The sequence below is a fragment of the Sycon ciliatum genome, chromosome 2 (assembly GCF_964019385.1).
Source record: "Sycon ciliatum chromosome 2, ocSycCili1.1, whole genome shotgun sequence".
NCBI lineage: Eukaryota > Metazoa > Porifera > Calcarea > Leucosolenida > Sycettidae > Sycon > Sycon ciliatum.
The window spans coordinates 5,911,242-5,932,482 of record NC_088644.1 but is presented as its reverse complement, the minus strand read 5'-3'; the positions used below and the strand labels follow the sequence as shown (position 1 = coordinate 5,932,482).

Here is a 21,241-nt window from a genome sequence, read left to right as displayed (position 1 = left end):
TTAGCTGCCTCGCCAGCAACCACTGCAGTACAGAAAAGCCAATACACAAATTCAGAAATACGTTATAAAGCAGTACATGCATACATTATTGCCATTTTAAAAGACATCCATTGTCAAGATCTTCCAAGCCAAAGAGAGAAAAATCTCATCAATCCGGTCTAATTTAAATACAATGAAACTTCAGCATGATGTACCTCCAAGAGACACACAAAGCTGTACACTGTACTTTATACTTTATGGCTGATGTTCTTGTAACCGAATGGGCCCTAGTAACATACACTATGATCCGACACACCACGATACACAACAACCGACCGTTCCTTCTTCATTCTAAGATTCTGTTGAGTACGAAAAGTGTACGGTACTACTTCAGGTATAATTATGTGACGAAAAAGATACAGTGACAGAAAAGCCTAGCAAAGCAATGCAAGGCACGTCGGTTCGGCTGCACGATTCCAGTTGCAAGCTAGTGCAAACATACATGTCGCCAATGTTGGGCGGAAACCAAACACCACAACATATCCAGAAACCCTACTTGGTCACACCTACATACAATCATGAGTCCATACCTATGCACGTGTCTTGTTTGTTATGTTAGCAACCTAGAATGAATTGACCACATGGATTTGCTCACATTCTCTGTAATCTCTATAAGGTAAGGGGCCATCCGGCATAATCGATTCTTTCACGGAACGAAAAGAGTTTAGTTAACCAGCTTGAGACTTGATTTTTCGTTCGAGCGCCATAACTCCGCTCCAGGACCGACCTCGGATCGCGTTCGGGTTTTTTCGAGACGACAGCTGAGAGTTTTCTAATGCCGATAGACCTTTCGATGAGGCGATTCGGTCAAGTATTCGCAAAGTTACGAAAGTTTGAAGTCGCCCGGTAAACTCTGCATACAGGGTTAACGAATATTCGCCATGAGAACTATTCGTACGAATGTGATAAACGGAACGAATTTCCAAATATTCGATATATTCATTTTACCATTAGTTTTTGCTGAACGCAGACCACATACATAGCTACTAATCAGTGCATATCATTATCAAGAATCTCTTACTTGTCAACAGGCCTGTCCACCATAGCCATTCCCTCAAATAAGCGTAACCGCCGCTTCCTGCACACCATAGGCAACAGGACACGCAAGGAGAAGTCAATGTTGAGACGAGAAAGTGTGCGTGCGCGCGTGTGTGTGTGTGTGGGCGCATGCACATGTATTGCTCTGAGTGCTGGGTGCCACCAAGAGTATATGACAACCAGAGTGTGCAGCTCGGATGGGTTGCTGTCACGGCGGAATTCCGTGATTACATCATTTTAGTGATGTAGTGCGTACAAGCAGGATTCAAGCGGGTCTCTTTCTGCACAACTGCAGCTCAGTTGTACCCACTACGCCATTTCCCGCCTCAGATCTGCGCCAAATACGATGTAATCACGGAATTCCGCCGTGACAGACACCCATAGCAGAAAAGGCCCCAAGCTGCACACTCTGGTTTTCATGTACTCTTGGTACCACTGAGTAGCCTAATAGTGTTATGAGTCGCTCGATATTTGGTACCCCATCTTCCTCTGAATGGACTGAAGGGCCAAGGGGTGCTTCCAAGACATGTTTGGAATTCATAATGGTATTATTTATAAGTTTTGAGGAGCTGAATGATTTAAATTTAATTTTATTAATTGTAGGACTGACAGAGATTACAAAGCAAGGTCGCAGATGTAAGCCATAGCTGAAACAGGACGGCGATAAATTTACTATTCGCCACAAACATTAGACAGTGGACGTACCGGCACGTCCGTCTGAAGAGCGACCGACTCGCAGCAAACCTTTCTTCTTGATGATGAAGCTCGCCCCGATGAAAGCACTGGAGCTTACAGCCAGAGCGACGCCTTTGTAAAAATCGGTCGGTCCTGATGCTCCAGTTGCAGGCGTAACGACGAGCTGTCCAGGCATACTTGTACTAATATCTACAGGAGCATCGGAACACAATACTGTCAATAGGAGGACATTATTCGCTTTCCTGGTACAAACAGAAATTTGAACTGATTTCTCAGTCGACGCTGAGAATCTTCAGCTTACTATTGACAACAGCAGCGGCGGTAGCAGTTGTAGCCAAGTCATTCCGCGAAAACCTCCCCAGCCCCATGACAGAAAGGTGGCTCGGAGTGGCCTGAACGAACTCTTCTAACCGGCATTACATGTAAGCACTTCGCAAAATAATTAGCAACATGAACTGAGTAGTCTCTTCGATCTGGATGGAATCGTCTTTGTTCATTTCCCCTTCGAGCCTCAGTACTGTTTGTGCACAGTGCAGCACAAGTGGCGACAGCGCAGCTTTCTCTGTGCGCCTAGCGCCTGCAGAGCTAGCTAGCTGGATATGATGGTGATGGATGATTATGACGTGTGCAACGTCAATCATGTCATCCTACTTGAAAATGACGTGAGTACTAGTATCCACTCCACCCTCGTCACCTTGGTGATTCAACGAAGCGCTCGTACAGCGTACTCTCGTATGAACGGTACGCGGTTGTCGTTTGACTTTTCGTTGTGCACGATTGTTTGATCAAAATACAACTACTCTTCCATTTGAAAACTCCCCTTCGTCTTGGGTGGTGGAATGGCCTTGCACCTCCGATTGGATAGAATCCTTTTGGACATATCACAGATCCAATTATAATACATATCCCAGTCCAGTTTCGGATATTTAAACACCTGTCCCAGGCAGCACCACGAATGGAGGAAAACGGAGGGAAAGCTAGCGGAGTGAAACCGAGTGTGTTCGACGACGAAGCAGCTGCTGCCTATGAAGCCTTGATGTCGGACAGGAAGTCCCCGGATAGCAGCATTGACTCATTCGGATCACCTTCGTCACCAACTCCTGTTGACCAGGAGGCAGTGGCAAGTCCAGAAACTACTGTCCTCGTGAGAGTGGAACATTCACCTGAAAGTGGCCAGCATGCTGTAGTCGATGCTGATCTCACTGCTGCTGCTGCTTCTCAAGGAAGTGAGTCCAGCTTGAACTTCCGTCCCACTGCGACTGATGTTGCTGATGCTACGGAAGCAGACGGAGGCGAAGAAACAGATGGCGTGGCCGGCATGGCACGTCTCTCGCCTTATGCTGTGAAGAAGAAGTCACGTATGGTGATTGTATACAGCTCAGCCAGTGTCACACAGCAGCGCTCTGATTTGGTTTCTGGACTTCTCGGGGAACTCCCTGATGTGTTCTCTTCACCACAAGCAGGTTAGGGACCAGTTGACTTCTGTTATATAATATAAGCGATGATTCTGACAAATTTATTAAAAAGGTGTACAAATTGTTGGTGGTCATTCAGTAGATCACCCTGGTGATGCATGTCTCCAAAAGGAACTAATGTCTGGAGCAAAGGGACCATTTTGGTATTGGAGAGACAGAGAGGTCTTGTGAGTACTTCAAGCAGTGTATTATAGTGTGTTTGGCTGTACGCACTTTCGGAGTTGCCTTCGAACAAATCGGCACATGGAAATTTTGAAGTGTCCACAGAAAAAAGATTGTTAGAGTAGAAATTGACCCTCCAAGTGATTTTTCAATGAGCGAATGCTTCTGCTTACCTGCTTCTATGGAGTAGATTACCGTAGAATCCCGCGGATAAGCCCACCCGCGTATAAGCCCAGGCCAGGGTTAGTTTGAACATCACAAAGCTTCATCGTACAAGCCCATGGGCCTAGGTCATACCTAGAGTCCATAAATTATGGACTCTTGGTCATACCATGTACATGTACCTGATGTACGTAGTACATGTAGTTTTTCTGTTGTTGTACATTTCAACACAATCATCGGTTGTTTTTGTTTCCACAGTGGTTTTCAGCAATGTACTTCTCACTTCCTTGATACTTTTCAATAGCACTATTTTGGTGTCGGCGTATAAGCCCTTGTTCTCGTATAAGCCCACCAAAATGTCCTTGTGAATCAGATAAGCCCATGGGCTTATCCGCGGGATTCTACGGTACCACATTGTATTATGCTCTCTGGGAAGTTCTTTCAATCAAGATCCTTGGCAAACTTTAATGCTATTCTCACATTTCTCAGTATCCTGTACGCTTCTTGTATCCCGTGTACGCCCACCAACAAAACGTTGAAACAGCTGCGGAAAAATGTTATTCGGCCTAATTTGTTTTGCTATGATCAACAGCCCACAGCATCAACACAGTGTTGAACGGGCAGTATGATGTTTGTTTACATAAGTCTCTGTGTTTGTGTGTGTGTGTGTTTGTGTGTGTGTGTGTGTGTGTGTGTGTGTGTGTGTGTGTGTTTGTGTGTGTTTGTGTGTGTTTGTGTGTGTGTTTGTGTGTGTGTGTGTGTTTGTGTGTGTGTGTGTTTGTGTGTGTGTGTGTTTGTGTGTGTGTGTGTGTTTGTGTGTGTGTGTTTGTGTGTGTTTGTGTGTGTGTTTGTGTGTGTGTTTGTGTGTGTTTGTGTGTGTGTGTGTGTGTGTGTGTGTGTGTTTGTGTGTGTGTGTTTGTGTGTGTGTGTGTTTGTGTGTGTGTGTGTGTGTGTGTGTGTGTTTGTGTGTGTGTTTGTGTGTGTGTGTTTGTGTGTGTGTGTTTGTGTGTGTGTGTGTGTGTGTTTGTGCGTGTGTGTTTGTGTGTGTGTGTGTGTGTGTTTGTGTGTGTGTTTGTGTGTGTGTGTGTGTGTGTGTGTGTTTGTGTGTGTGTGTGTTTGTGTGTGTGTGTGTGTGTGTGTGTGTGTGTGTGTGTGTGTGTTTGTGTGTGTGTGTGTGTGTGTGTTTGTGTGTGTGTGTTTGTGTGTGTGTGTGTTTGTGTGTGTGTGTGTGTGTTTGTGTGTGTGTGTGTTTGTGTGTGTGTGTGTGTGTGTTTGTGTGTGTGTGTTTGTGTGTGTGTGTGTGTGCCAGCTAGTCCGGTTGGTGGGTACACTTATGCCTGATTGTGTTGGATCTGTTGCCAACAGGCTCGGCTGCTTGAAGGTGTATTGTTGTATCTGCCACCTTTGTTGGTTTCAGGTTACTTTCTATTTGAAGTATACATACCTGTTAACCATTAACTGCTTCTGGCTAGATTAACTCTTGTGTAATCAATGATGCTAGTGACGCTTAGATCAGATCCACTCTGATTTAGCCACCCACACTAGTAGCAAGCATTACCTTCACTGGGGGCAGGGGTAACTGCAGTTGGATCCCAGGACGGATACCCTGATGCCGTCAATCCTTTTTCTGCACCTTGTCGTCACCCACTTACTGAGGTGTGGTGAGCCCATAAGTGGGATCATTTTCAAGTCCAACCAGAGTTTTGGGGATTTCAGGGGGTGTCGGCCGTTGGGCGGTTCAATAGCCAGTTGAGTCATCTTTCCAAAATTCCTTTTGAGTCTCTCTCCCCTCTCCCGGGGAGACCCACGTGACCAGTTTTGGCAGTGAGCAACAAGTACAAGTGTGTGTGTATGTGTGTGTGTGTGTTACATGCTTGCACAAATGGGTTTGCCTGCAGTGTGCACTGCACTGCACAATGCGACTTACTACAGTGGTGGCCACCCGTGCACCAATATCACATCAGAGGTGTTCAGAGAGCGTCAGCAGAGCGGTGATTTCTTCGTCACCTACCAGATGCAGATGCGTCAGCCGCAGGGAGCACCGGTGAGTGTGGCAACCTCGCCGTCAGCTTCGTCCGTCGGAAGTGCACATGGCAGCGGGAGTGGTTCACCGGCTGTGACGTCACCAACACAAGACGGCGGCGAACAGCCACGTCGCCGACGCCAGCTGCCATCCGTACCACCAGCAGGAACGCCGACAAGCCCCGGAGCTCCGGCGTCACCATGCTCCAACGGCTCAGCATCAACGAAGACTCCACCGCCGGTCCAGGTGGGTATCTCCAAAGACAGTGTCGATGGCGTACGGTCACGAGGCCTGTGCATGCTGCTCTCCTTGGAAACTGCAGGCGCTCTAACTGCAAGCAAGAGTCGCGGTGACGCCTATGACATTGGTTTTGTCTATCTGGCGGTAAGTACAGCCTTGCACTGCACTGCATAGTCCCCCATGGTTGATTATAAAGTGCTTGTTCTGCTTACCAGTATGTCGCTGTCTTCAATGTGACCGTTGCTATATTCGCCACTATTTGTTTGTGTGAGACACGTCAGTCCTCTACAGGTCTAACGTACAGATTCTGAACGAAAGGTCATGAACATTAATGTGCATGGACAAACTCGCGATTTTACTAGACTACAAATGAAGAACTGATCTGCAAAACACACTATAAACTGCCAAATTTGAGAAAAGCAGATTTTCAGCTCAGTGCAATCAAAACGTCTATGGGCACCACCAGGAAATATTTCACTTTAAAAATCTGATTATAGCCGTTTCAAAATTCTAACTCAATTGTGGATTTAGATATGAACCGCACATATAATGAATCCTTTTTTGGCCATTATCCGAAAAGTGATGACATGGATTTAGCGGGTTTTGCTGTCAAATGTCTTCGGTCGCGCACAAAGTTCGTCTTCTCTTTCCTGCATTTCTGCTGCGTATGGGTTGCAGAAAGATGAAGAATCATCCGAGCCGTTCTCCCCTGAGCATCCTGTCATTGTGATGCGCGACGGCGATGATTCAGCTCTTCAGTTTCGTAATGTTGTCTTGGTTTGTAAGTTTACTCATTACTAGTATTCTCTTTGTCTACCTCGCTTTCTCTCAGTCTACATCCTGGTACCTTTTTTGAAGTCTGTCTCCATTTGCTTGTTGTCTGAGCTGTTGCCTGTCGATGCCTTGTTGTTAATGCAATGAAGGTTGAAGGTTGTTCATTTCCATCAGTTCCACACGAGGTCCATGAGGGACCAGAAGGCCTCTCTTTCTTTCGAATTTTCTCCTGGCTTCCCACCTTTGCGGTGTATATCATATGTGTGTGTATGTGTGTGCGTGCGTGCGCGCGCGCGTGTATCTGTGTTGCTTCTAATTGTGTCGTGCGTTCTCTGCTCTTTTTTTTGTTTTGCTTGACAGCTGCTGGTCAGGTGCATACCAACAGTAAGACACTATCACCGAGCACAGCATCAAGAGTAGAACTCCAAGCACGGACAGAATGGGAGACTGTTGCCACTGTACCGCTGTCAATGGGCGCAAATGCAGACAGTTCGTTCGCAGGTATGTAGCTTGCATTTTCATTACATCCCTTAAACAACTTACTTACAAGTTTGAATGGGCATAGCTTGCTTTGTCAGGACTACTGCATAGCTACAGTACAAGCATTGCTCCAGTCCAGTAACATCACAATCTGTACACTGCTTTTTCTCGTTCTTTTTCTCGTGTGCTTGCCATACCCCACCCCAATATGTTGAGCATGTATTACCCTACATGGTTCACACACTTCAGTACTGCTCTGTTGCTTGCTCTGCCCTCTGCTCAGAGTCGCGGCCACAGTCCGTCGTCAGCATTGCTTTTGCCGAAGCATTGGCATACTTTCAATCACGCCATCAGACCCTTCAGCAAAAGGTACTGTTACGTGTGAGCTGCCATACCTTTTTTTCAATCCGCAATGCAACACATCTGTGCGCCATGTTGTCCTAGGTCGAAGCGCACTGGTGTATTGGAGTTGTTTCACGTCTTCGTCATGTGGCTAAATTTATGCGTGAAGTGATCATGGCATGTGGACGGTGGAACCCACATGGCCGACGTCATGTGACCCATAGATGCAGGGGCTGAGTGGAGTAGGAACCAACATGGCTGTCTGTATGGTCATGTGATGGATGTGAAACCACTCTATAAGTCCCGCACTCCCACCCGGCGAAATGTCCGTTTCAGTTTGCAGGTGTTTTGCGTGAAAAGGAATTCTTGGGTAGACGGAGAGCCACAACAGACATCTTGCCTGATATTCTGCAGGAAAAACAGTGTTATTTTGAGGAGCAGTGCAGTGTTATTTTGAGGAGCAGTGCAGTGTTATTTTGAGGAGCAGTGCAGTGTTATTTTGAAGCTTATAAGTGTACTTGTACATGTTGTAATAGTGAAATAATGTGAAACTTTGCATGAGTTTCGAAACACATCGATTTTCGATGAGTAATAGCAGAAGTTGCGATTTGCGACTAGAGTGTTGGCTGCATCAGTGCGACCTGTGGCATCAGTTGAACCGTTTCTTGACATCGAAAAAAAGGCCATCAGTGGCAAGTGATGCTGTCCATAACCCGTATGCGGAGTTTCACCCTCCGGTTTATCTTCTCTTGGAATTAGCCATCATGCATTCTGATGCTCTCCTTGAGTCTCCAGGGTAAATGTTTGTCCTTTCTCGGTGTGTTGTCTCCTCAGCATGGAGTCTTCCAGCAGCTGAAAAAGCCAGGCCTGTTCGCAACCAAGTTGCGGCCGTCCCTTGTGTGTGAGAGGGATCTTGTCTACGTGATTGCCAATAGTAAGTCAACCTCTTCACTGAAATGCTTTTGGAACGTGCCCACGTCTCTCTCTCTCTCTCTCTCTCTCTCTCTCTCTATTTATCTACTTCTATCTCTCTTGCTCTGATCCATCTCTCTTGGGGCCTCTCTCTCTCTATCTCTCTCTCTCCCTCTCACTCTCTCTCTCTATCTCTATCTATCTATTTATCTATCTCCCTCACCTCCTCTTCCCAAATCGCTGTGTTTCAAGAATTGGCTCTGTGCAGGTCTTTGGCACAGTTTGTTTCCTAACTTAGACTTGTTTGTAGTCTCCTTCGATAAGATCCTGTCTAGTCTGATAACTTACCCTCTTGTTTCTGTTTTCTAGCTCCATTCGACAACAGCGAACCCACCCACTTCCGTATCCTATTGACTATCTACAAGAAGCTGACAGGTATGCTATCCGTGCATGAACCATCGCTTGCGGCTTGAAATCGTGCCATACTACATGTAGTACTCCCTGCTTTTGCTTTCTGTACGTATCTGAATTCAGGGTCCGCAGCAAAGTTTGGAAGTTTGGAAAAAGTTTGGATTTTAGATTTTAATTTTCCAGGTCTGGAAAAAGTTTGGAAAAGGCGCTACTTTTGTCAGAGTTTGGTGAGTGGTGTGTGGATGTGTTATCTCTGCCTCTGCTGTCATGGTGTTCACTTTCTGCAGGCGATGTCATTGACTGTCCCCGGTTTGGCAGCCACTGGCAGTCCATAGGGTTTCAGGGTGAGTGGAATTATTGATCCTTGTGGAGGGGTGTGTAGCGTTGCGCACGTCGCAGCATGCGCTCATCTCTAATGACATGCTTTATCTGCTTTCTACTTCGCAGAGCTTTAGTGATGAAGTACAGCTTTCTCATTGCTCAACGTTGGATACGTTTTCAGCAGTAAATGTAGCACTCTGTTTTATTACACAGTTTTATCACTCCCTTAGTATTGACTCACATAGATTTTTGCCATACCTAAGCAGTCAAATATTCCTGCATATTTCACTCCTTAGGGCTATATTGACTGCTTATATTTGACTGCTTAGGGGTTGCGCAGTTGAACGGTGCCTAGTGCAGCATTGTCACTGCATGAGTAGGTGGTGGTGCAACGGTTGTGCAATCATAAAACCGGGATTCATGAGGTTATCGTTCTGGAATTTGAAATACGGACTGTTTGTCGTGATAAATCTAATATTGACTTCGTACTTGGTCAGTATAGGAAATAAAAACCTCGTAAAAGACCTCGGCTTCGCCTCGGTCTTTTACTCGGCTTTTATTTCCTATATTGACCTCGTACTCAGTCAATATTAGATATGTATTACAGTTCCTTGGTAACTTGAATTGTCTCTGTGCATCTGCTACAGCTATGGCATGATAGTGCACGTACCTGTAGAAAAGGGGAACGTTTCTTGGCCAGCTCTTGTTCTGGGAGGCAGCAGGACTTCAAGTACTTTTTCGTTGATAACCACCAGTACATGTGTGTATGATTCTCTGTCTTGGCACCCTATCCAGGCACCGACCCTGCCACTGACCTGCGTGCTGCAGGTCTGCTGAGCCTTGTACACATGCTACACCTACTGACCAACTCAGAGCTACTGCCACTGGCTATGAAAGTTTATCGCCTGTCCAACCATGAGGTGCAGGTGAGACAGGTTGCTGTACATTTTTGTTTTTATACAAGCACCATACACACTAGAGTCACATGCTTCCCCTTGTTGGTTGTTTGTGAGCTTGGGCGCTCCCTAGGCGGACGAAATGATAACGTTAGTGGCCATTTTGTTGCGGAACCTGGTAAGGAGAGGTGAGAGAAATGCTCTCATCCTGGCTCAAGCATCACCTCCGTTATACACGTGTGTGTGTGTGTGTGTGTGTGTGTGTGTGTGTGTGTGTGTGTGTGTGTGTGTGTGTGCTAGTATGCTAGTACGCTACATTTTTTGATAGGTTTATGATTCCTGTTGTGCGTGAGTGTGTGCTCATGTCCTGTCCTGTTTAGAACTTCCCGTTTGCGGTGCTGTCAATCAACTTGACTCTGATGGCGCTGCAGTCTCTGGAGCAAGGGCCTATCAGCAGGTAGGGAGGCACTCGCAGATACGTGTAGCCTTTGTAGCCTGGCATTGTCTTCCTCCGTACTGATAATTTGTTTCGTTTTGAATGCGCCATCACTTTGGAAATTCTTGTGCACGCTCTCTCTCTCTCCTCGTCTGTCTGCCTGCCTCTCTCTCTCTATCTCTCTCTCTCTCTCTCTCTCTCTCTCTCTCTTTCTCTCTCTCTCTCTCTCTCTCTCTCTCTCTCTCTCTCTCTCTCTCTCTCTGCCAGTCTGTGTGCCTGCTCACATCACAATCATCTCCTGCACTGGTGGATTCAGTGATTTTCCATTCTAGCTCAAGTACATGTATCCTCAAGCAGAGTAGCTGAGTGGAATACTGTTGATGGGAACACATGTGTACAAACTGCACATGTCTAGTGTACATGTGCTCGATCTCCATCAGTGTGAGGAAATTGAAAAGGGAAAGGTCTAAAGACAAAAAATAAAATAGTTTACTGCGAAGTATATTTAGGCCAAAACAAATAATGACCTTGTTTCCGGTCGCCCGACCGGGCCACTTTTTCCCAAATTCTGAAACTTTTTTTGGTCCCAAATGTATACAAACGGTGGCAATGCCATGTGTGCAAGTGCACTCAACGAGTCATAACTCAGTCAAATCTCAACCGAATTCCAGAATCGAAACACCTACAAGGTAGCAGAGATTCTCAGCTGTCGGCTCGAAAACCTCCGGGGTCGATACGAGCTAGAATAACAGAGCTGGAAGGACTCGAACTGTTTGCTTGATTTCTCAGAATGTACGAAAACAGGAATACACCCCATTCTGTACAAGAACAGTGAGTCAGTCAACTTTGACATTGATCCTTGCCATGATATATGTACAATGTACATGTGTAGGTGCGCTTGTCCATCAATACCACAACGATTGAGGAACCAAAAAAAGTATCCAAAAAAAGTTTCATTCCGGCCGACTGAGTCTCCTTTTTGAGGGGTTGCCGACCGGAAACAAGCCTATTTTTTGTTTAGGCCTTATGGTAAATCCCCTTCGCTGTCATCTATCTGTCCCTTATGCAGGCTATGTAACAAGCGGCAGCAGGTGATCTCCACACTGAATGACATATACGCTGCATGCATGTTTCGCCTCTACAATACATGGTTAGTACTAGTTACAGCACATTGGCTGCTGGGATGGAGTCTGGCCATCTCTTCTTTGTGTGCTTTGTGTGGTGCATGGTGTTGTTGTTGACCTGGTCTGAGCTGCCCTGCAAGTTACTTTCAGGATGCATACACTTTGTTGGAGATAGTCTTCAGTTCTTCTTTACCAACCAGCACACCAAGTGGTAGTGTTGATAGAACTGTTTTCCACACTGCTGGTTCACCGGAGTATGTTCCGGCACCAGTGTGGGCTCCGTAGTAGGGCTGCTGTCAGGCTGATATTCTGTGTGTGTGTGTGTGTGTGTGTGTGTGTGTGTGTGTGTGTGTATGTGTGTGTGTGTGTGTGTGTGTGTGTGTGTGTGTGGGTGTTTCATCAAGATGGCGTGCGTTCAAGTTGTTCTAAGTCTACAGTAGTGGTGGTAGAGTGTTGGCAGGGCAGCTTGACGGATGTACTGCCACGGCCAGAGAGAACAATTGTTATATTTACTGAAGTGTGTGCTACACTACGCTTTTCTTGTCTATTATTCCTGCGTTTGCTCCTGATCTGTTTTCTGTTGTATTTTTCTCTGTGATGATCATGCATCTTGATTTGGTCTTGTGTCACGTTATTTGCGTGTGTGTATACGCTGCAGGAAATCTGGCCGTAAGACGATTGTGGATTCGGAGCAGGTTCTTGGTGGTAGGTTGTCATGCTTGCTTTGGAGAGTAGTTTTTTTAAGCAACCTTCTGTCCAGGTGTTGATCTTTTCAAGTCATCAAATACACCATGTACTGTCGTGGACATGGAAATCAGCTCGTACAGACTGTGCACGAGCTGCAGCGCGTAAATCTACGTATGTGGGTTACCCACCACGGCTGCATGGCCAGCGCCCTGGGGGCGCTAGACGTGCGACCGGATTTCCATGTCCACGACAGTACATCGTTCTGGGAAATCCGCATGCATTGTGCTGCTCGATGAATTCCGATCGCGTAATTTTGCGTCCGCGCCGGGCGCTGTGTAGCGCTAGACCTGCAAACACTGGCATGTGAGCTGGTGCAGGCTGCAAACTTGACTCATATGATCGGATTTCATCAGGTGAGCTGCAGCACTGTACAATGTGTACATGCATGTCCCATCCAGTGTGTTTGGTGAGTACATGCATGCCCTATCCAGTGTGTTTGGTGAGTACATGCATGCCCTATCCAGTGTGTTTGGTGAGTACATGCATGCCCTATCCAGTGTGTTTGGTGAGTACATGCATGCCCTATCCAGTGTGTTTGGTGAGTACATGCATGCCCTATCCAGTGTGTTTGGTGAGTACATGCATGCCCCATCCAGTGTGTTTGGTGAGTACATGCATGCCCTATCCAGTGTGTTTGGTGAGTACATGCATGCCCCATCCAGTGTGTTTGGTGAGTACATGCATGCCCTATCCAGTGACTGTATGTTTGGTGAGCTCATACTGGTAGCAGAATGCAGACGAGCTCATCAGCTTCTTCACTGGATAAACACTTTGGCTTGTATATTATTATAATTGTAGAACTGCTGTTTGTTTAGCTCTCTGCCGTTGTTAATAATGTTTAGTGTTATGATGAGCTCTGCCTTGTGTGCTCTGCCCGGGTGCCCTTACTCCCAATTCATACCTTCCAGAACTCCGACTGCAGCTTGCCAACCATCCCAGGCAGCTTCTCTCCGACCTGGAGAAGCATCAGGAGAAAATGAGAGAGGAGTTCTCTCAGCGGCGCACATCCACCCAGCTGTAATCTGGGCTACACTTGTGCAAAATGCGACACACCGACTTGCTTCTCGATCTGCTGTGATATGGTGCCATGGCCCTGTCCTATTCAATACTGGGGTACGCACTCAAGCCAGTGAATGACAATCATCCAGTCATTTTTTATTATTGAACACTCACTGCATGATGAACTAAAATGACAAGGAGAACTCGACACAATGGTACATATCCAGCAGGACGGAGTGGGTGGGACCTGTGAAGCTCAGCCGACCAAGGGTCTCGGCATCACAGCTGCACATGTGTCGCCTACACTAGAGACTACAGAAAAAGTAATCGAATCATGGTGTATCAGTTTTAGGACTGCAGTCAGCCCTGGCCAAAGCATTCACTCCGGACTGTCCACCTGAATCACACACTGTCCTCTTCAATTCAAGACCTCTTCTTCAGTGATTAGCGATAGTTACTCGTTCTATTGTTTGGTGAATCTTTCATCCATTTAATTTTTTTTGTCCCTGTCCAAATTTCCTGGCTTCGGCTTGGACTTACATGTATATCCAGTGCCATTCTTATTTGCTTTGCTGACGAGTCATATAGTTATACGGAGTCCAGTAGTCTTGGCACGTTTTGAAAAAAAATGATTTATTGGCCTAACTCCACCTGCTTCCAACGGTTTGTTTCTGAGTATATTTATAAATACCTGTTTTTATCAAGTACCAGCACATCAATGCTCGCAGTTTGTTCCTTTCGTGCTTCGAGCAAATATATTGGAGAGTTTTTTTTTAATTATTATAGACTGACCTGATTTTTATGTAAAACTGCAACCACTAAACACAGAATGAGCGTAACCATGGTGACCATGGTGCTTGCATGCAAGTACGAGTCATGTGTTATCATGTTATTTTTAATCTTTTTATGTGACATCGATTTTCTGATCAATGCTGGACCGCAATCAGATTGTGCGCTATTTTTTTTTAATCTAGTTTGCCACGTTTAGGGCGAGTTTTATCACAACAGCTTCTCAATTGGAGTATTTTGGAATTAAAATTCCACTCATTATTCATCTTCTGAAAGTGGACCGCTGCGCTGTTTTTATTGTCTTTAGAAAAGAGAACTTCTTTCTCCAACCGATTCTGCTTCCCTCGATCTATGGCTATGGCGAGTCTAAGAGATTATTTACGGTTAACAGTTAATCCGCTGTCTTCAATTGAAAAATATTTAAAAAGAGTCTCATGCCAGTGAATATTCAAAGATGTGGAACTTGTTGATATCTGTACGTGTGTGTGTTCTTGTGTGTTCTTGTGTGTGTCCCCCCCCCCCCCCCCGTCAAGTGCAGGGTGTGCATAGGTATCTGTCTTGGCTATCCTATTCCGATGTTCTCTGTGTGGTGTAGACTAGGCGTGCATTGGCGGGCGATTCACATGACTTCGCTACTACTAGTTATGTGGATTAGGCAGTTATCTGGCGCTTGTCTTGATCTGTTTCAATTCGGATTTTGCCCGCTATCGTTGCTATAAGAGAAAATCTGTGGGTGCACATACAGTGCATTTGCAGATTTGCATGCTTCTCTTGCGATGGGCGTATAACGTTACATGGTAGATCTGTACATGATTGTACATGGTGTGTGTATGTGTGTGAATGGGTGCTCATACGTGACCTGAAAGTTGCACCCGTGGCCCAGGTCTCGTCATGACCGCATCCGTGCGGACAATGCCATTTTGTAGAGGTGTTCAGAAAGAGCCTCCGCTAGTCTAGCCTGACACTGTAAACTCCCATACAGCACCGTCGCCATGGCAAAACCGAGTGGCTAGTGCTGCTGTTGACATGCATAGTCCATTGTACTTGACATGCATAGTCTATTGACTATTGTTAAGTAAAGACTTACGTGCCGGATTCGCGGCTGCATCACCTGACGTGTTGAGGAAAACATCACTTGAAGCAAATACCTAAGTCCTTCGCATCGGCGGGCCACCACTTTGCCCATACATCCTCAGTGTCGAATGCAGACCTCACAAGTGAGTCAGGGGAGGGGATAAGTATCTCAACAAGTAGGCGTGTAACGGCCCTATAACCGCATAAACCGCATCCTTGTTACCCTCACACCGAGCAAGTGAGTACCCAGTTCACCGTGGGTGTCTGCACAGTTCATTGCATGTAAAGTGCATGGTACTCGCCCGCATCAACGCGGTTGAGAGAGCACTAAACACACTCTCTGTTACCAGCGCAGGTTTTGAACTCGGAACCTCATGATTCGCAAGCAAACCTACAAACCAATCGGCTATACGCGTCTATTGTAGTGTACTGAATGCCTGCTCGACTCTGGAACAGCAGAAAAGACTGCCGAATGCCCGGTGCCGTGGCCACGACTAGATCTGCTCATTCACATAAGCCATAATGCAGCACAGCTTCGGGAATAAATATACACGTTGTTTGGGAACAAGCCACCAGTATGGTAACTCACCCGTCTGAATATTATAACTTTAAAAGGTGTATCTCACAAGTCAGTATGCCATGCATAGAGACTCAGCGGGGTTGTAAGTACATGCGAATATCGTTTCAATAGAATCCTAAACTTACTCTGCAATCAGCCAGTGCACTAAAGCAGAAAAGCTGCATATTATTTTACTGAAGGTACTCGACAAATGTATTCTATAATGTTATGATCACAATCAAATATAAATCCACCAGACGTTAAAAAAACAGCACATCTAACCAACAGCGTCAAAGACAAAACATGACTGGTTTAGAGACGTTCTTCACACTGGACTAGGCGAAGTTTCGGAAAGGAGTCTCACGGTCAATTGGGAACAATCCAGTTCTTCAAGTCGATCAGGTACACGCATAGGCATACGCACATCCATGGTCTCATGCTGTGAGAGCAAGGTGATACCCAGGAGGCCAGCAGGCCACCGGATGATCCTGCCTTGCATAATCAGGTGAGACACGGAGCGCGAGAACAAGTTGACATGCATCTCGACGGTAAAACGCACTGAGACCCGAGATGGCTTGCCAGCTTGGCCGCAGCCACCCCATGTGCGACGGCTCACTCCTAACCCTCCTAGAGCAGTTCAATGTAATTCTCGGGTACCAGTCCAGTGCGGCCGCGCAGCGTACACATATACCAGCCAGGCTCGTCGGATACAACAACTGTCAAGGACGACAACAGTACACCGCACAGACACACATAAAACAATAGAGTGAGTTTTTCAAGACGTTATGAGTTCTCAGTCTTCGAGCTCTGCTTGCTTCAAGGCTCAAATATTATTGCAAGTGGAAAGGAGGGAAACAAATATAACGAATATTTGTTCGGTTCGTCACATTCGAATGACTATTTCTCATGGCTGAATATGTGTTACGTCACTTCGAATGCAGTCTTTCAGGCTTTCAGTTCACCTTTCTTCAAATTTCTTGATCTGTAATTCTGTGTTTATGATTGATTAACATGCCCCTGGCACACAGAGACTCCCCCGATCCAGGCCAAGGCCTGTGGAGAATCCATAAATACAAATAAAAAAATAAAAAAATAAAAAATTCGACGGGTTCGCGTAACGGGCAGGTCAAGAACAAGGAGTCGTACAACTCCCTGGTCAAGAACCACCTTTCCGCTTCCGTGGGACGCCACCACCCCATGATCAGGCGTCAGATGCGGCTCCCAAGCGGTGGGGAGGATAGATCAGATCTACCAACCAGAGGCCAAAGGCCTCAATCCCATTTGCCACATCCATGTATTACTCATGCCAGGACACGAGTTCCCAATTAAAGGGGAAGTATACCCTAAAATCAAATTTTCACCAGTTGTAGTCTTCGGGGTGCTGAGTCGAATGGTCTTGGTCCGAGGAAGCTGCGACGCTCCCTTCCAACTTGAATCCCAATCGAACTCGCGCACTTCCACCGAAACTGGGTGACTGCGCCCTACTAGATGGGGATTTGTATGCAAAATGTCACTAAAAGCGCCATTTCGTTCTTATAAAAGCATGGATGACCGCGATTGGCCCATATGTTGTAGTCTTTTGGACGCTGAGTCGACTGGTTTTGGTCCGAAAAGGCTGCGATGCAGCGTTCCTCCTTTATTCCCAATCGAACATGGTTGAACAAGCGGTCACGTGCTCCTGCGTACACCAGTCACCTGGTCACCGTGCCTGCAGGGTACAACTTACTAGCCTGTTTGACCTTTTTTGGGTGCAGTCCTGTCACTCGAGTTGAACTCGAGTTGAACCTTGGTGTGAAAGTTGTCGCCTGCTGGCGCGGTGACCAGGTGATTTGGGCACCCAGGAGCACGTGACCACTTGTTCAACCATGTTCGATTGGGAATAAAGGAGGAACGCTGCATCGCAGCCTTTTCGGACCAAAACCAGTCGACTCAGCGTCCAAAAGACTACAACATATGGGCCAATCGCGGTCATCCGTGCTTTTATAAGAACGAAATGGCGCTTTTAGTGACATTTTGCATACAAATCCCCATCTAGTAGGGCGCAGTCACCCAGTTTCGGTGGAAGTGCGCGAGTTCGATTGGGATTCAAGTAGGAAGGGAGCGTCGCAGCTTCCTCGGACCAAGACCATTCGACTCAGCACCCAGAAGACTACAACTGGTGAAAATTTGATTTTAGGGTATACTTCCCCTTTAACTGTGGGTCGCAGCACGGTTGGAAAAAATCCTTCCGCTTCCAAGCAGGACTTGAACCTGGTACCTCTCGTTTCTCAATCATGGTCTTAGACCAACCCACTGTGCCTAAATACAAATACATACTTCAAAGTATGTACACATACACACCTGGCACCTACTCTGAATCTCACTACTTTGAGGAAATAAGTTCTGTTAGTAGTTCCTAATTACTTGCTTCTTTCCATGCATGTGGCAACATGTAGTGATGCATTTTATGTAGCACTGCTGTTTGTTGGAAAGGTGTTTGCTCCCCACGCCGGAGCTAGCGCATTTTCTGCCGACTTTAACCGGACACTTGACAAGTCGGCTGAAAAGCACAAGCTCCGGTGTGGGGAGCAAGCACCTTTCCTATGACATTATCGCCGAAGTCGCGACCACTATCTCGTAATACTGATCGCCATGTACAATGATAGCCTGACAATATCCAATCAAATTACTGAAAGGTCATGTGATGTCAACCTGATAACTTTGGCAACGTGCAGTCTAGTGTTCTATGCTGTCACTCACCTTCATGGAAGATATCGTCCGTGTCAAACGAGAGCTCATGGACATCTTCCGCCAGGCAAGGATACAGTGCTCTTGCTCGCCTGTGTACACAGCCAAAACGCACATACACACATGCACACGCACAGAATACCTATTGGAGAAACCAATTTTCAAACCAAGAAGATAACTATACACAGACCCATGGATTGTTGCCTGATGGAATAGCAGCCTGCACCGGCACATTTGTCCAGCGTGATGCAAGAAAGGCGTACCTGCCAGGGCGGTGTCTTCGCGGCGGTGCGGCTGGCGGTCCAGTAGGATGCGATGCACTATTGACGTGCCTACACAGTGCACAAAATGAACACGCAAGAATACAGTCATATCATCTAGAAGGTCAGTCTGATGACTACACTACCCATCGGAGATCGGAGGTTGACGACTCATTCATATGCAGATGACCCTGCCACATGATGTCACTGCACTAACGTTATAACTCTAGTGACGGCCAACCTTTACGAATGTACGAAACTGAGTCACCGGACACAGACCAACATACCGGACACAGACCAATATAGTCTGACAGATGAACAGGATGGAACACTGAAAGGAGTTTAACAAAAAAACACATGCTGCTCATATGCCCTACAAAACAAACAAACAAAACAGGGCAAAACATCACATTCTACAGTAGTTCAAGACACATGGGCCATGATAACGAGCCACCCCACACAGCTTTTATAGACGACTTACTCTTCTTCTAAGACGCTGTTCTTATCGCCACTGGTCGGAGTACCGGAGAGGACGGACTCTGTCCCCGCGCTGCCGCTCAGGTCATGGTCTGTCATGCTGCCAGGACGCCGCCGCGGCTGGGGAGCAACAGGCGCCACGGGCTTGGACAGGTCCACTTGAGGGCTACTCGGACCGTTTGGCGGGGACGGGGCTGGTACTGTCGGCTTTGTCAGGATTGTTGGAGCAGTGTGTTGGCGATTTACTGAAGAGAAAGACACAACCAACAATGGAATGAGTATACTCGAGTACAATGTACGTGCCACCATTTTACTCGACTTTCAATAAAGAAATTCACGGTTCGCTTGAGACTGAGTTAGATTGAGTTTTCAGCATCCGTAGGAACCCCACCACCCTGCAAAGATCAAAGGCGGAGATACAGTTACTAAAGCGGTAAAGCAATAAGGCTTGCTATAGAAAGTGCAATAAGGCTTGCTATAGAAAGTGCAATAAGGCTTGCTATAGAAAGTGCAATAAGGCTTGCTATAGAAAGTGCAATAAGGCTTGCTATAGAAAGTGCAATAAGGCTTGCTATAGAAAGTGCAATAAGGCTTGCTATAGAAAGTGCAATAAGGCTTGCTATAGAAAGTGCAATAAGGCTTGCTATAGAAAGTGCAATAAGGCTTGCTATAGAAAGTGCAATTCGTACTTAGAACAGGCACTGAACATTTTCCATTCACTGTGTTGTATGATTGTTCACCATTAAAAACTCTAGTCCCTGGTGACCTATCCATAGTAGGGTTTATCGAAAACAAAACAAGAAGACAGTACTGGTGGAATGAGTGGGATGGGATCGGTGGAATTGGGGAGCGTTTGTAAATTGTAATGCAAACTGATTGGCACCAACCTGAGGGAGGGGGCGGTGGTGGCTTGTGCGGCATTCTCACACCTGCTGCTTCAGAGTGCACTCGCATACGATGATCGGCTGTGGAGAGAGGCAAATCCAGAAAGATGTACAATGTAGATGCACATAACAATTAGACATTGCATGTATGTACATACATGTATGACTTTATTCTGATGTTACGCACTAAACTCACACAATTGCTGGCTGAAATCAATCCCTGGCCCAGGCTGTACCTAATGCATGAGTGGAATGGCTGTGCCAGTGTGCCTGCTGGTGCAGACCTGCTAGTGCAGACCCGCTGGTGCAGACCCGCTAGTGCAGACCCGCTGGTGCAGACCCGCTAGTGCAGACCCGCTGGTGCAGACCAGTTGGTGCAGACCTGCTAAGGCAGACCCGCTAGTGCAGACCCGCTAGTGCAGACCCTCTGGTGCAGACCCGCTAGTGCAGACCCGCTAGTGCAGACCCGCTAGTGCAGACCTGCTAGTGCAGACCTGCTAGTGCAGACCTGCTAGTGCAGACCTGCTAGTGCAGACCCGCTAGTGCAGACCTGCTAGTGCAGAGTGCAGACCCGCTGGTGCAGACCCGTTAGTGCAGACCTGCTAGTGCAGACCCGCTAGTGCAGACCTGCTAGTGCAGACCCGCTAGTGCAGACCCGCTAGTGCAGACCCGCTAGTGCAGACCCGCTAGTGCAGACCCGCTAGTGCAGACACTGTTCCAGCCCACTTGTCAACTCACAACCAGCCCAGTCAACTAAGACAGTCACATAAACTGCCGTATGAGTGCACATTTGAGTTTATTTATTGCCGTAGGAAGTTTGGTTTGGACATTCGCTGATGCTGTCGCAGCCCATACACAATGGTTACTACATGAATAGCTGCAAGCTAGTTGACAGTCGGCAGGCAGGCATAGTGGGATGGTCTAAGACCATGATTGAGAAACAGAGGGTACCAGGTTCAAGTCCTGCTTGGAAGCGGAAGGATTTTTCCAGTCGTGCTGCGACCCACAGTTAATTGGGAACTCGTGGCCTGGCACGAGGAAAACATGGATGCAGTGAATGGGATTTTCGGTCTTTGACCACTTGCTGGTGAGCTGATCTACTCACCTCCCACCGCTTTAGGAGCTGCATCTGCGCCTTGATCCTTGAAGGGTGGTGGCGTTCCTACGGATGCGGAAAACCCGGCTTCCAGCCGA

At 46.8% G+C, this 21,241-nt stretch overlaps 3 protein-coding genes across 4 annotated transcripts in view; 1 reads left to right on the top strand and 2 right to left on the bottom strand.

The window, feature by feature from the left end:
- The window catches only part of LOC135808400 (magnesium transporter NIPA2-like), a 6,784-nt gene extending 4,496 nt beyond the window's left edge, over nt 1-2,288 (bottom strand). The window contains exons 1-4 of one of the 2 annotated variants that reach the window (XM_065321585.1): nt 2,075-2,288; nt 1,783-1,986; nt 1,061-1,117; nt 1-22 (exon numbers count right to left, since the gene is read on the bottom strand). The exon at nt 1-22 is cut by the window's left edge and continues 69 nt beyond it. In XM_065321585.1, coding sequence (XP_065177657.1) covers nt 1-22; nt 1,061-1,117; nt 1,783-1,986; nt 2,075-2,141 — 350 coding nt within the window. In that variant the 5' untranslated portion in view covers nt 2,142-2,288. The remainder of the gene's footprint in view (nt 23-1,060; nt 1,118-1,782; nt 1,987-2,074) is intronic. The other variant, XM_065321586.1, reaches the window with a different exon arrangement.
- Nucleotides 2,289-2,433: 145 nt separating this feature from the next.
- Nucleotides 2,434-14,528, top strand: LOC135808399 (uncharacterized). Its single transcript, XM_065321584.1, has 13 exons — nt 2,434-3,236; nt 5,471-5,979; nt 6,514-6,616; nt 6,970-7,110; nt 7,373-7,458; nt 8,266-8,365; nt 8,713-8,778; nt 9,042-9,098; nt 9,871-10,001; nt 10,352-10,428; nt 11,477-11,557; nt 12,190-12,236; nt 13,187-14,528. The coding sequence occupies exons 1-13, from the start codon at nt 2,729-2,731 to the stop codon at nt 13,297-13,299; spliced, it is 2,019 nt and encodes a 672-aa protein (XP_065177656.1). The 5' UTR covers nt 2,434-2,728; the 3' UTR covers nt 13,300-14,528.
- A 1,146-nt stretch (nt 14,529-15,674) lies between these two features.
- LOC135808402 (rho GTPase-activating protein 26-like) overlaps nt 15,675-21,241 on the bottom strand; it is a 33,820-nt gene continuing 28,253 nt past the window's right edge. The window contains exons 23-27 of the mRNA XM_065321588.1: nt 20,051-20,128; nt 19,168-19,408; nt 18,690-18,758; nt 18,439-18,518; nt 15,675-16,415 (exon numbers count right to left, since the gene is read on the bottom strand). Of these exons, the coding sequence (XP_065177660.1) occupies nt 16,327-16,415; nt 18,439-18,518; nt 18,690-18,758; nt 19,168-19,408; nt 20,051-20,128 (557 nt within the window). The 3' untranslated portion in view covers nt 15,675-16,326. The remainder of the gene's footprint in view (nt 16,416-18,438; nt 18,519-18,689; nt 18,759-19,167; nt 19,409-20,050; nt 20,129-21,241) is intronic.